At 49.6% G+C, this 14,593-nt stretch overlaps 1 protein-coding gene across 1 annotated transcript in view; it reads left to right on the top strand.

Annotated features, from left to right (window-relative positions):
• STAT1 (signal transducer and activator of transcription 1) overlaps window positions 1–13,406 on the top strand; it is a 47,897-nt gene extending 34,491 nt beyond the window's left edge. Inside the window, exons 18-25 of the mRNA XM_058664742.1 lie at window positions 643–778; window positions 2,459–2,508; window positions 3,155–3,249; window positions 4,360–4,505; window positions 5,598–5,783; window positions 7,318–7,393; window positions 8,287–8,389; window positions 12,081–13,406. Coding sequence (XP_058520725.1) covers window positions 643–778; window positions 2,459–2,508; window positions 3,155–3,249; window positions 4,360–4,505; window positions 5,598–5,783; window positions 7,318–7,393; window positions 8,287–8,389; window positions 12,081–12,092 — 804 coding nt within the window. The 3' untranslated portion in view covers window positions 12,093–13,406. The remainder of the gene's footprint in view (window positions 1–642; window positions 779–2,458; window positions 2,509–3,154; window positions 3,250–4,359; window positions 4,506–5,597; window positions 5,784–7,317; window positions 7,394–8,286; window positions 8,390–12,080) is intronic.
• Window positions 13,407–14,593: the final 1,187 nt, after the last annotated feature.

Raw genomic sequence — 14,593 nt, 5'->3', positions numbered from 1 at the left:
CGTTCTCATGGCTGTTCCCTGTGTCCATGCTCCTTGCTCAGTGCACCACGTTCTGTGGAGCCAGCAGGAGGACTTGGCCAGTAAATCCTGCCGCCCAGCTCCCAGGGGCAAACGGAGAGGCTTCTGCCAACCTGTTAGTTCATGATCTTGTTTTTGTGTGTTTATGATTGAAGGTGCATTAGTTTTGGCTGATTGGTTGAGTTTAACCTGACAGCCAATAATGGTGTAAGTCATGACTGCATGCAGCTCCCGGGCCGTGTGATGGGATCTTATCTCTGTGAGACATGTCACAGCCTTTGTGCACATAGGGACATTGGACACTTGTACGCCATTGTAAGCAAATAGATGGCCCAGGAACGTCACCAAACCGCAGGGGACCCTTGGAGTGTGGCTTCTGCTCAGTCTCCATGGAGAACACGAGCAGGAGCAGCTCAGGTGGTTTGCCGTCCTGTGCAGAGACCTGTCCTCGGAGGACTGGGAAAGGGCCATGAGTGTGGGCTGTGTGGTTACATGTCAGGTTGAGTGAGTCCACAGGCTCCCAGCTCTCCGAGCGAGGACTGTGCCTGAGTTGGGTCTGTGGCGTGTCTTGCTGGGGCTGCAAGCTGGGCCGTAACCCCTGCTGGTGGGGTGTCTCCTCTGCAGAATCTGTCCTTCTTCCTGAACCCACCGTGCGCTCGATGGTCGCAGCTCTCAGAGGTGCTGAGCTGGCAGTTCTCCTCCATCACCAAGAGGGGGCTCAACGGGGATCAGCTGAGCATGCTGGGAGAGAAGCTTCTCGGTAGGAGCAGCCCACCTTTCACAGCTCGGAAGACCAGAATGGGGGCGGTGTGGGCTCACTGTTTCTCCTCTCCCTCCACTTTGTGACAGGTGGAAGAGGGTTAAACTTAGTTGGCTTTTTAAGCTGCTGTGTGTTTTAGCTGAGTCTCACGCCTCACTTGGAAAGCACTGCAGACCTGATAAAAGACTGAAATGAATACTTTTCTCGTCTCCTGCTAACATTTCTGAGAGTAGTTCCTAAGGGAAGGTTTTGGAAATGCGTGAGACGTATTATTTGCGGCTAAGTTCCTTGGTAGGAAAGATGAAGTCTTACTAACTTTAGGAAGAAAAATGAAAGTCCCTGGTGTAATCAGAACAGGGTGTTAGGTGCTGCCCGCCACAGGGATCCGCCCAAGGCTCCCGTGTCAGATGGACACGCTGACCTCCCCAGGAGACAGGCCTGTGCCTGCCTGGACGGGGTGCACGGAGTGCAGGCCCTGCCAGACAGTTCTGTTCCGGTCTCTTGAGGAACGAGAGGATCTGAAGTAATTCTTGAAAAATCTGTGGAACTTTTATCCAGACGTGCTTTCTGTGCTCACATGGCCATTCCCAATAGGCCCTTCATAACCAGTGGCCCTCGACACGGCCTGCTCCGCGCTGTGCTGTCTCGGCGGGAATCATGTGCTAGCTAGTCCAGAAGTCTCCTTTATCCATCTGCCCATGTGGTGAGCCTGGAGAAAGCTGGCTTTCCTGCCTGGAGTGACTTCCTTGCAGTTCTCAGGGTGGCTGTGGTTTGTGGAGCTGGTGACCCCACGGCCCCTTCTCAGGCCTCTGGCCCTTACCTGGAGCACATCCTGTTTAGAGGAGGCCTGAGCGCAGTGCATCTGTAATGCCCAGAAGAAGGAGCATTTTGGTCACCGAGGAGTGCTCTTAGTCTGAGGTGGAACTCGGAAAAGATCATATAGAGTCTTTGGAAGTGAGGACGCAGCTGTGGCTGTGGGTGCAGGCATTCGGAGATGAGCCCAAGCAGGAGACCAGAAGGAGGCCCCTCGAGGAAGCATGGCACGGAGGCTGTGGTCGAATGCCGAAGGCAGAGTTGGCTGCTGGTCTTGGGAGGGGATGTGACGGAAGACGGAAGTAAAAATTGTCCTGTCTTCACAAGAGAAGGAGGGACAAAGGCAACTGGCTAGGGAGGAAGCAGCTGACAATGAGGCATTGGAGGTTTCTGCTTTCCCTAAAAATGTTCATGTCATGGTACCCAGTAGTATATGCTTCCCATGCTTCATGCCATTGAAATCACGCAAGCGGTGAGCATCCCTATTGCACCTTGCATGTCACTGGGACTGCTATGTCCCATCTCAGGGGGCTTAGGTTCCGTTCCAGCTCCCTGCTAATGTGCATGAGGCAGCAGTGATGGCTCAAATAACTGGGTTCCTCCCACTCACATGGGAAACCAGAGTGGGTTCCCAGCTGTTAGGTTTGGCCAGGCCTTTTGAATGAATTAATCAAAAGTTGAAACCAAACCCTTGTATGTGTTTTCAGGCCATTTTCTACATCTCGCCCCTGTGTGGGGTGTTACTCTCTCCTGTGAGAAGAAGTACAGGAGCCCTAAACCCCAGGACAGCTGCAGACTTGCACGTTTTTGTGTTTTTTTTTGTTTTGTTTTGTTTTTTGCTGACAAAGCCTGTTTATATTTGTTTAGGTCCCAGTGCTGGCCTCGATGGTCTCATTCCATGGACGAGGTTTTGCAAGGTGAGCATTGAGTCTTGCGCTCTGTGGAGGTAGTTACTGAACGGTTTGCTTATCTTGGCGTGTTCACGTCCTACCCGCAGAGCCCCAGGGGCGTGCTGTTTATTCCCACCCCCCCACCACCGCAGCGCAGGAGGCTGGTGGACAGGAAGCACCTGCCTGAGTGATAACATTTTTTCACATCCGTAGTGAGCTTCCTGTCGGCTCGTGCCAGCCCCCGCTCAGTAGCATTCAGGCCTGTTGATGAGAACTGTGTTGCATGGGCGGCCTGAGTTTCCCTGAGCGTGCTCCAGCCAAGGGGCCAGTGGTCCCTGCTGGGATCACCAGCCATGTGGCCTGCCAGCTGTCCCGGCCCTTTTGAGGGTGAGAGCAGCTTACTGTAGAGGTCAACTCCAGTTGTTTGGTGACCATGTGGGAGGGGAGCAGGTCCCAGCTGAGGGGAACCAGAGAGTTCCGGGTTCCAGTGCTGTTAGGAGGGGAGAGCCACCGACACCACTGCCTCATCTGGGGTCTCACTGCCACGCTGGGGTCTCTTGAGGCCAGAGCCGGCCAGGGCAGTGTTGCAAAGACAAGTTCAGTGGTGGGAGGGCTATGGTCATCACTGCTTTGGATTACTTGGTTCTTTACATGTACATTTGTGCACTTCCAGGAAAATATAAGTGACAAAAATTTCTCCTTCTGGCTGTGGATTGAAAACATTCTAGAGCTCATTAAAAAGCACCTGCTGTCTCTGTGGAATGACGGGTAAGGATCCCCCCCAACACCCCCACAATGACAGGTAAGGACCCCCTAGCATCCCCACAGTGACGGGTAAGAACCCTCTAATATCCCCACAATGATGGGCAAGGACCCCCCCTCAGCTGTCCCCACAATGGTGTGTAAGGACCCCCTAGCATCCCCACAATGACAGGTAAGAACTCCCCCAGCACCCTCACAATGATGGGTAAGGACCTCCCAACACCCCCACAATGACAGGGAAGGACCCTCTAACATCCCCACAATGATGGATAAGGACCCTCCCAGCACCCCTACCTCCTCACCTACCCTGTGGACATTCCCTGGAAGCCTGCTCATCGTGCAGCTGAGACGTGACCCGAGCCAGCCTCTGGTGCTGCACATGGCCTGCGTGCAGAATGACCCTCACGAGCTTAAACTTCATGTATGAGAGGGACTTCAGAAGACTGTGGGACAGTGGGTTTCAAAACCTGCCTTGATTTTTGTGCAGAAAAACTTACATGGAAAACTTAAGATTTTTTTCTATACTATAGGGAAAGTATAAAGTATGAAAAAGCTATGCATGAATTTTGAGTTATTTTTATACTAACATAAACTCATAATTTAAATTCTCTTGTCCATGATTATCAAGTATATGCAATGAAAGTTTGAGTTTTAGGCGCCTACCATATTGCCCTGGGAAAGAAGGAAAAGCCCTTCTTAATGTGACAAATGTTTCTGTTTATCTTATTCTCAGGATCAGCTATATTTTAGCAAAAACCGTCATCAAAAGTTCCCAAATATCCCAATGTAGTAGTCTTCCTCTTGGGTTAAGAGGTGTGTACATTGAGACATTTTCATGGCTGTTAGCAGCACCAAGTGGTGAAAAAGGTTCGTGTCTCCAGCAGGTGCTTGTCCAGCATCTGTACTGCCCAATGATGCCATGCTCGTGGTGCATTTTCTTTTTTATGTAAGTGTATCCACACATAATTGAAAGGCTCCCTCAAATATGAAAGACCTTTAAGATTTACCCATGGTACTCCGGTCAGGTCCCCGTTATTTTGTTGGCTTGTAAGTTAACGTGACCACCAAAGCTGTGATCCAACTACAGAGGCCCTCCGTCCACCTCTGCCCATCCAGGTGCATCATGGGCTTCATCAGCAAGGAGCGAGAGCGCGCACTGCTGAAGGACCAGCAACCTGGCACATTCCTGCTGCGGTTCAGCGAGAGCAGCCGCGAAGGGGCCATCACATTCACATGGGTGGAGCGGGCCCAGAATGGAGGCGGTGAGTGAAGGACGTGTTGAATACACGTGCCCAGGTGACACCCATGTGCAAAACCCCTCTGCTTCACTGCAGGTCAGCTCGGGGACAGTAAGCTTACCCGACAGAGTCCCCCGGGTGCAGTGTCATAGACCACTGAATTCAGAGGGCTCCCTGCCTGGGACTATTATAAAAACAATAGTCTTCTAAAAGACAAGATGAAATCCTTTCCTTTTTGTCCAGTTTGATATCTGGATCAAGGATGTGAGTCAGTTTAATCTGCAGCCAGTCCTTGAAAGGAGTTGCGTTTCCCACACTTGTAAGCTCCCATGCAGGCTTAGCCTAACCCTGGAGTGGAGCGTGTGGATGAAGACAAGTGTTGTGCAGAGAGCCCACTGGTGACTGACACGCCCTGCGCTGGGATGGTGGTCTGGGGCTTGCAGGACGAGCTGCAGCCACCCAGCCTGACCTCAGAGCAGCTATAACCTGCCCCTGCTCATGAACCGGTTAAAACAGTCCTTAGCCGAACGACTGCACAACGTTGGCCTCATAAAGCAGGTGTCTGAGGATGACACTGAATAGCAAAGATGAAAACTGGAAACAACCACATAGTTGATGTCAGTCTTTGCTGTTTGAAATCCGAAGGAAGGGCTGGTTTGTGCCAGGGACTTTTATGCTGTCATGGGGGAGATGTGACAGGATGGGGGTTCTTTTTTTCTTTTTCTGCGTAGTTTTTCCTCTGAGATAAAGGCAGGGAGCCGGGATCAGAGCGTGGTGGAGGCAGATGTAGCAGTGGGCCCTTCTCCTCTTTTCTCTGAGGCTTCATGTTCTGACCCAGCTGAGAGCTTGAGCTAGCAAACCAATTAAAGTAGAAAACTGTTGATGTGGGCTTTGATAGGTACTTACTATGCCCCTTTGTCCAGATTTATAAAACTAAGCAAAGAGGGAGATGTGCAGTGTTACTGATTTTACTTTACCTGTTTGAGAGACAGAATTATAATTTATTTAGAAATGAAACAGTCTGCTATGCTCATTAGCTCATATCAGGTTGAATCAGAACCATAAACAGTAGTATTCTGTATTTCAGGAGACTTACTTGACTTGTCTCCTTTTTAGAACCGTATTTCCACGCAGTCGAACCCTACACGAAGAAAGAACTTTCTGCCGTTACTTTCCCTGATATCATCCGCAATTACAAAGTCATGGCTGCTGAGAATATTCCAGAAAACCCCCTGAAGTACCTGTATCCAAACATTGACAAAGACCATGCCTTTGGGAAGTATTACTCCAGGCCAAAGGAAGGTAAGTGGGGTAGCGGGGAGGACAGTCCTGGTCCTTGGGACGTGGCGTCGGGCAGGTGTCCCTGGTGTCAAAGAGCTCGTTGCCACAGTGGGCTGTAGTGAGCTGCATTGACAAGCACTTCTAATCAAGGGGAAGGCGCTAGCTAGCTCAGCTTCAGCCAGTCCGAAATGCCACCCACCACCTCTCTGAAATGATGAAGGATGCTGTGAGTTCGGTACTGTTGAAATATAATGCATTATTTGGTCTGGTACATTTAGTGAGAAATGAGTGGGAAATTTTCTATATTAGGAGTGTTGCAAATGTCCGTTTCTAGTGTGTGCATTTGTTACACATCACAGTTGCCGCATGGAAAGGAGTGAAGGGTAGGAAATGCAGCCAACCAGTTCACACCTGCTTGCTTGTGTTGCATTTGAGGAGATTGGAGGTGTAAGGGAAGTGAGTTAGTTACCAGATAGTTCATTATTACTGAGTTTCTTCAAGAGGAGACCTTGTCCTCAGACTCAGGTCTCCTTCCACAGTCATCACTGAACTACTTAGACCAGCCTGGTTTGGAACACACTAACAAAATGAATAGGTTTCTGGAATCAGACATGTCTGTTAGGACAGGGCCCAGTGCAATAGCCCAGGGGCTAAATCCTCACCTTCCACATGCCGGGATCCCATATAAGTGCTGGTTTGTGTCCTGGTTGCTCCACTTCCCATGCAGCTCCCTGCTTGTTGCCTTAAAAAGCAGTGGTGGACAGCCCAAAGCCTTGGGACCCTGCGTTCGCATGGGAGACTTGGAAGATGCTCCTAGCTGCTGGCTTTGGATCCGCTCAGCTCCAAGCGTTGTGGCCACTTGGGGAGTGAGTCAGCAGACAGAAGATCTTTCTCTCTGTCTCTCCTTCTCTTTGTAAATCTGCCTTTCCAAGCTCACTTCCCTTAGACCTCCAGTCTCCTCAAATGCAACACAAGCAAGCAGGTGTGAACTGGTTGGCTACATTTCCTACCCTTCACTCCTTTCCATGCGGCAACTGTGATGTGTAACAAATGCACACACCAGAAATGGACATTTGCAACACTCCTAATATAGAAAATTTCCCACTCATTTCTCACTAAATGTACCAGACCAAAATAAGTTAAATAAATTAAAAATAAATTTTAAAAAGATTAAAAAATATAATTGGCCAGAGGACGGTTACTTTGGAAGGAAGATGCTGCCTCGTTGGCTGTGGATATTCTGTCCACCAGGCTAGTATCGCTGAATTGGAGAAAACTTTGTGTAGTTGAGGGCTCTGGCAGCTTGCTGGGCTTTAATCCTTGAGAAGAGCTAGCTCCCAATCAGTCTCTTGCTGAGGCCTCCCCTCCCCCATTCCATTCTCTTCTGGTTGTTTCTGTGTTTTCAGCAGTGTCAGGTGAGCTGGCAGGGAGGCCGTCTCCCTGCAAAGTTACAGAACTCTCAGTTATGAAGAAACTCAGTTTTAGTATGTGAACAGTTGGTCTGTCCTTGGGTGCTTTTTTAGAATCTAAAATGTGTGTAATGTGTTGCTCCTAGCCCCAGAACCGATGGAACTTGACGGCCCCAAAGGAACTGGCTACATCAAGACTGAGTTGATTTCTGTGTCTGAAGTGTAAGTGCACACAGAAGAGTGGCATGTTTAAAACCCCAGGCCAGCCTTGCTCCTGCCTGGGGCCTGCTCAAGATGCTTGTATTTCGCCTTTCCATTAAAATTGCTATCGCCCTCACAGGTGGACTTGTTGGAAAGATCCTAAATAGAGATCCCAGTGTCACTGGTTCCCAGCATTTTACTGCCTTAAAAAGCAAACAGACCAAAAAAGTTGTATTTAAGGTGTATAAGTTCTCCCAAAACGAATCCTTTGAAAAAGTATAAATAAAAATAAACAAACAAACAAAAATTGATCAGAGTGGCAAAGTAGTTCTTTTCAACCTGGAAAAGGACAAAGTTCAATGATTGAGATACATATTCTCTGCTTGCTTTTATTTTGTTGTTTCATTTTGTATAAGGCAGAAAAAAAAATTGGAAAAGTCCTGGTCAGTTATTTGGCCGGCAGCACTGGCTTGTGGGGTGAATGGATGTGTAGCCTTCATGTAAAACCACTCTGTGGAGCAGCTTTCTCTGCATACAGACCTCAAGGTAGGGACAAGGGACTCCCCAGAAACTCCCCTGGTGCTTTTCGGTCCAGGGTCAACCCTGAGACGTGGTCATCTCAGGGTGACATGGCGTCTGCTCACCCTGAGGTATAACCCCACACAGGTAGCCCAGACTCCAGGCTGGCCACGGCTCCCTCACATCTCGGGAGTCGAATATGTTTCTCCAAGGGGCCGGGCTGGGCACATCACCTCCCCTGCCCTGTACTTCGGCAGATGTGTGGTTGATGCATATGTGCTTACCCGAAATAAAAATGCAGAGTGCTGGTCCCAGCTCAGAGAAGACAGGCACTTGCCTTCTCCCTCACCCTTCGTTTAGACATTAACGTCTGCCTCTCCTCTCTCCTGTTGTAGTCACCCTTCTAGACTTCAGAGCACAGAGCACCTGCTGCCCATGTCTCCCGAGGAGTTTGATGAGGTGTCTCGGATAGTGGGGCCCGTAGAACTGGACAGCATGGTGAGTACCGCGCAGGCGTGCCCACACCCCCGCCCACCGTGTAGCCCTGGGGGAGTTGTGGTCCTGGTGTTTAGTGCCTTTCCCAGAACCTCAGTGGTGCCTCCAAGTTCAGCTCTCTGCCTGTCAAGGCTCTCCCTGCAGAAAGGCTGCCTCACAGGCACAGCACCCTTCGGCTTATGCTGCTCATGGGGTCCTTAAGCAGTACTGGGGAAGATGCTCCTGGGGTCCCACCCGGCCAGCAGTAGTGGGGATGCCTTGGCTGCCAGGCGTCTGAGCCGTGCGGGGCAAGAGAGTCAAGGGCCGGAGCAGCTGATGAGTTTGATCAGGGAGAAACAGGAATGCAAGAAAGACGCTGAACATTTTTACAAGTAGTCTAGCAGGTGGTAGCTTTTGCCTCGGGGCTGGAGGTCTGGCCTCGGGCAAGGTTCTGTTGGCTTGACTGAGGTTTTGCTGCTGTTGTGGCTTCATTCTAAACCATCTCCCCTGCACCCAGAGCTCTCCCAGTTGGCTCAGAGACATCTGGCTTCTGCTGTCACAGCAGTCCCCTCTCCACGTCCCCACTGCCATGCCTCCCTCACCGTACACCTGGTCCCCAGCAAAGACTGCACTCAGTAGTGCCATGGGAAGGCCGGGAGGGGGAGGCGAGGTGCTGGTGACACCTGCCCATGCTCTGAGGAGGAGTGAGGTGTTTAGAAAGCACCTAGCTCGTGTGACAGTAAATTGCTGTGTTCCCATCTGCCCGTGTGCACTGGGCCCTCTCTCCATGGAGGAATGCGTCTCCATGGAGGAATGCGTCTCCATGGAGGAATGCGTCCAGCACTTTCAAGCCTGGTACAAAAACGCAGCCAGTGTGAAGGCAGCTGCCTGTGGGGTTCGTGAGCAAGTTGCGGTCACCAGCCCTGATAGCTGGCCGGGTGTGAGCACTGGCTGTGGGCGGGGCACGGCGCAGGCAGTGATGTACCGGGTCCTCACCACAGTTGGCCGAGTCAGGCGTGCCTGCTGTTCCCATGTTCCCAGATGAGCCACCTCACCTCGTCCCTTGCGTAACCTGGCTTTGAGTCATCGTAAGTGAGAGGAAGATGGCTTCCACCTGGCCCGGGAGAACCTGTGGCACCTGCTCTGCCACTGCCCTAGGCGGGCCCCCACGAAAGGCTGATCATTGCTGCGTTCGGGGTGTGTGCCCCGTGGAAGCTGTCTACGTTCAGATCCAGTGTTTGGTTCTATCAGGAGGCAGCATGGCTAGTGGACTAGAGGCCTGTGGGAGGATTTGGCTGTCAGAGTTCCAACTCTGTCATCACCATTATTCCCTGTGACCTTGAGAAAGTAAGATGGATTAGTTCTCAGCAGTGGGGGCTGCTTTTGCTCATGACGAAGCTGTGAGAATTCGCTGTCAGGAAATGGCCTTGTGCTCTTTGGCTGCACCTCCTCGCAGCCATTCCATTCTGAATGATGGCATTCGTTTCATTTGTAGAGTGGAGCAGGTCTTTTGCACATGCACATACACACCGCTGGTTAGTGGATAAACTCACAGAAGATCTCAAAAGCCATATGAAGCTATCGCATAGAGGCATAGCACCGGCTAGACAACATGCGAGCTGGCTCTCATCCCTAACCTAGGTTGACAGCACCGTAGTTCGCTCTGTCTGCAGTCATGACCATGGCTTCCATTCAGCACGCACTGCTGGAATTGGGGCATCTGTCCTGAGAGAACCAGCTCTCCAGGCGAGCTGCGCCCTACCAAGACTGTAGGTTGCAGCCCTGGGCTTGGGGGGCACCAGGAGTGACTCTGGCTACAGCCTTAGGAGTCATAGACCAGATTCTCAAGGAAGTTGTCCAGGAGAATCCAAGTGCTGTGTTTTCTGTAACCTGTGGGTTTCTGTACAGTTCACTTCTGAACGGTAATGGAACAGTCTAACTGCCCTGGAAGCCTTTGGCCAGAGCTCACAAAAATAGGATGATTTATTCATTGTCTGCTACGTTGAACATTGTTATCCAGGCTAATGGAATGGAACAGACCTATCTGCTAGGTACTGCCGGCCTCCCTCTGACAGACCCTGTGACTTAGATTGCTGAAGTGGTCACATAGTGACAAGCCTTGGGGCAAGGCTCATGCCAGAGTCAACCGTCTCAGTTGCATGTGTGACTGCAGGATGGACAGGAGCATTCAGGTGCACTGCTCACCATGCTTTTCCTGCCACAGCACTGCTCCCAAGATTCCCCTCCCCCGGAGTGCTTGGGATGGAGCAGAGCTCTGGAGCGGCTCTACAGTGGGTGTCTGTGTCTCTGCCCCAGGACGGATGTTCCTTGGGTCTGGGGATGTCTTTGTGGTGCGGCTGTCCCTAGCCTGTCCCCAGTAGCTGTCAACCCCTCCACCTCCACAGCCAGTCATCACCATCAGAAATGGCTGTGGGCACAGCTGGGCCTGGAATCATCCTCAGCTGTGAGAGGCCAGCAGGGGGCTCAGATAGGAGGTCAGGGAGAGGCTGGTGTTCCTGGCACCATCTGCTCTTCACATAGTGCTCGATTCTGGACAGCCTGCCAGAAAGCATTGGCTGGAGAGATGCAGAGGTCATTAAAGATAATCTGCATCTCGTGGGGCTAGCCCCAGTGTCTCACGTGGGCGCTAGTTTGTGTCCCAGCTCTCCTCTTTGTTAAATTCTTTTTTTTTAAAGATTTATTTACTTTTATTACAAAGTCAGATATACAGAGAGGAGGAGAGGAGAGACAGAGAGGAAGATCTTCCGTCCAATGATTCACTCCCCAAGTGAGCCGCAACGGCCGGTGCTGCCCCGATCCGAAGCCGGGAACCAGGATCCTCTTCTGGGTCTCCCACGCGGGTGCAGAGTCCCAAAGCCTTGGGCCGTCCTCGACTGTTTTCCCAGGCCACAAGCAGGGAGCTGGATGGGAAGTGGAGCTGCCGGGATTAGAACCGGTGCCCATATGGGATCCCAGGGCGTTCAAGGCAAGGATTTTAGCCGCTAGGCCACGCTGCTGGGCCCTCCTCTTTGAATCGAATTCCCAGCTTATGATCTGGGAAAGCAGATGAAGATGATTCTCATGACCTTGGGTCCCTGCAGCCACATGGGAGACCTTGATGCAGCTCCTGGCTTTGGATTGGCTCAGCTTGGCCATCATGGCCATTTGGGGAATGAACCAGCAAATGGGAGATCTCTGTTCATCTCTCCTCTCTGTAACCCTCTGCCTTTCAAATGAACATAAATTTCTTTTTTTAAAAAAAAGACTTATCTGCTTCTGAAGCATGTTGAACATCATTTACCTCCTGAGCGACCTTTAAGGGAAATGGATCATTTCCCTCCTGTCTCTCCCTCTGACTTACAGCTCAGTGAAGCCTCCCCCTTGTTTTCCATGAGCAGATTTGCTACGCTGCTGTGTCCCCAGACTTGCATAACAGCAAAAAGCTTTATGCAGCCTGGATGGATTCACAGAATTAAGCCAGGCAAGCTGTAGAGTAGTAATCCACCAGCTTAGGTGACATAAAAGCTCTTGATTAGTCCAGGAAAATGGATAGTGTGTGCTGCGGGGTTTAATAATACCACGGCCCAGGGTGGTTCTTTGCTGTGCAAAGTCTATTCCTACTGCTGCATTCTAGAATGGCTAAGTGCTGGTAAGTATATAACTGCATGTCACAAGACCAGTTTAATACAAGTAACTGCATTTTATCTTTCCACAGATGAACGTATGAATTTTTCTCATCTTCGGTGACATTTTCACTTGCCCTGTGTGAACCCCTCCTGCTACTGTGTTCCTTCACGTCCCGTGTTTCTAGGGGAACGAAAGGCGGCCCAGCGAACCTGCTGCCACCTCTTGATAGCAAATGGACAGTTCTCTAGTTCAGAAACGAGTTACTGAAGGGCTGCATGCATCTTACTGAAGGTAAAATTGAGTCACTCTCTGGGTTTTGCAAACAAAAAAAATCACTCAGGTCCACCCAAAGCATCAGGACCAGAATGTGGGTCCTTTGGGAAAGATGAAAGGTTTAGCAACACCCAGCAAATGTTATGCCTGAGAACAGTACCTGTTCCTGGTTAAGTAGATCAGCCACTACTTGGGCACTTCTCATACAGAAATGGTGAATTCTATCCTTGAGAATTCTTTCATATTCTGTCTTGAAGAGGACTAGAAGTTTCCCACTGGTTTACTTGTAAACTACTTCAGAGCCCAGTGTCTGTACAGTTACCCACCCTTTCCCGAAGGCAGCCATCCAGCAGCGGGGCAGGGAAGTGGCCTTCTTGATGACGTCTCTCCCGCACTGGCCATTTATAACGAAGCACCGGGCCTGCTGTTAGCTTTTCTGTTTGGTGTGGCTGAAGGATACTGGCTGATAGCAGTAGAGGGAAGTACATTTTTCTAAAGTCATGAGTAGTATCTCATTACCCAAACATGAATATATTCTGCATTTATCTTGGTCACCAGCCAATGAAATGATCTTTGCAGTTCTCTCAAGACAAACCACCATTTTAAAATATCTTAAGTTAATCATGAACAGATAAATTCAGATATTCAATTGGTATTTGTGAAATGGGTTTTCTTTATTGTTATTACCTGCTATTTAGCCCATTAGCCATAAAGGAGTTGGAAAAGTAAAGGACATCTTGAACAACCAGAGATAATGAGGAACAAATAATTTCAAAACTCCTGTCTGCTGTAACTGCATTGAGAACTGCGTACTTTCCAGTGAAATGTATTTTCTGATAATTACATGTACAAATGGTTCCAAGAGCTCTCCTGTGCTTTTTCCAGAAGCTTTCCTGAATGAATGCTGTTTGACATGGCTTGTGTTTCTCACCTTCTCCACTCATTAACATAGACAGAGGGAAAGAGGCCTTGGGGCTGGGTAGGCCAGGGGCGGGGCACACAGCCCACAGCACACCATCTGTGTGGCTGCATCACATCCCCCCACCCCGCTGCCACCACACCCATCTTGTTATGTAAGCGCTGTACTACTCCTAGGTGGTGACATTTTCTTGAAATTTGAAAATGAAAATACATGTACTGCCTTGCAGTGTCCTGTGAGCACAGTGCCTGCTGCCTTTTCCTGGTGCTGCATGCATCTGGAGGCCCCTCGGGCCAGGCAGGAAGAGCCTGACTGCGTTTGGTGGATTTAAGTGGAAATGCTCAAGAGGCAGGACAGCATTGAAAAATATTGTTTGTAATGGGTTTGACTATTTTTTTATTTTTGCCCTTTGACAATGAGTTAGAATGATTGTTTTACTGCAGTAGCCAAAATATTTTAAGAAGTATTAAAATTCTAGTAGTCGTCTTGTCATGATCTTAGAAGGCAATGACATGATGCGTCAGCTGAATCTTTCTCGCTTATGTGTGGGTCTTTATTTTAAAATAAGATTAATGACACGATTTTCCCAAGTGTTGTGCTCCCTGCATTTACATATAATCAGAATTTCTGTAGCAGATTTAAGATGGAAGAGATAAGAAATATAACTGGAAAATGCTCTGACAGGTTCCATTAGAGAGCCAACCAAACGCTATTGTAACTCAGGACCACAGCTGTCCCCAAAAGCGCAAACATTTGGCACTAATCTTAATTTGCGGTAATACTGATTTGGGGCATTACCCCAAATTAACCGTTTTCATCTTTCAAATACATGTGAAATGAGACTGTCTTCCAAGGCAACCCTGTAAGAGCCAGCGTCACCTCCAAGCGCGAGCTCTTTCACAGGACGCTCGGCTTAGTCCGGCATCTTGCCAGGCATCTGTTCCAACTGAACAAGGCCCCTGTGCCTGCCAGAGTTCCCTGCCCCAAGGCAGACGAGCAAACCTTCAGAAAATTTATTTTCCACACAGTTTTGTTTATATACATGTATTTATTATGCTGTAAAAAGCAACACCACCTGATTTCATTTAAAATAAATGTTTCCCAGTTTCAGAACACTTACAACTTAACGGTTTGAAGACTAGATTCACTTTGGAAGATACTAGAAGCAAATACATTCATAGCTGTGTGTTCCCCAGGAAGAATCTAAATCCCATACCAGGTCTTTGAGTGGCTGCCAGGCAGACAGTGGCATGAATGGTCATGAGCCACGTGGCAGCAGCTGGGGCTCAGCAAGTGACCACAGGTGAGGCCATCCACATCCAGCCTGGCAACAACAGCCATGTGTGTGAATCTTTAATACACACATGTCCACACAGAGCTCTCATGATACAGAAAAGCACACGTGATGC

The sequence above is a fragment of the Ochotona princeps genome, chromosome 5, assembly GCF_030435755.1.
Source record: "Ochotona princeps isolate mOchPri1 chromosome 5, mOchPri1.hap1, whole genome shotgun sequence".
In the NCBI taxonomy this organism is placed as follows: Eukaryota; Metazoa; Chordata; class Mammalia; order Lagomorpha; family Ochotonidae; genus Ochotona; species Ochotona princeps.
Note: the sequence above shows the minus strand (reverse complement) of the source record. Positions and strands in the feature narration are given on the sequence as shown.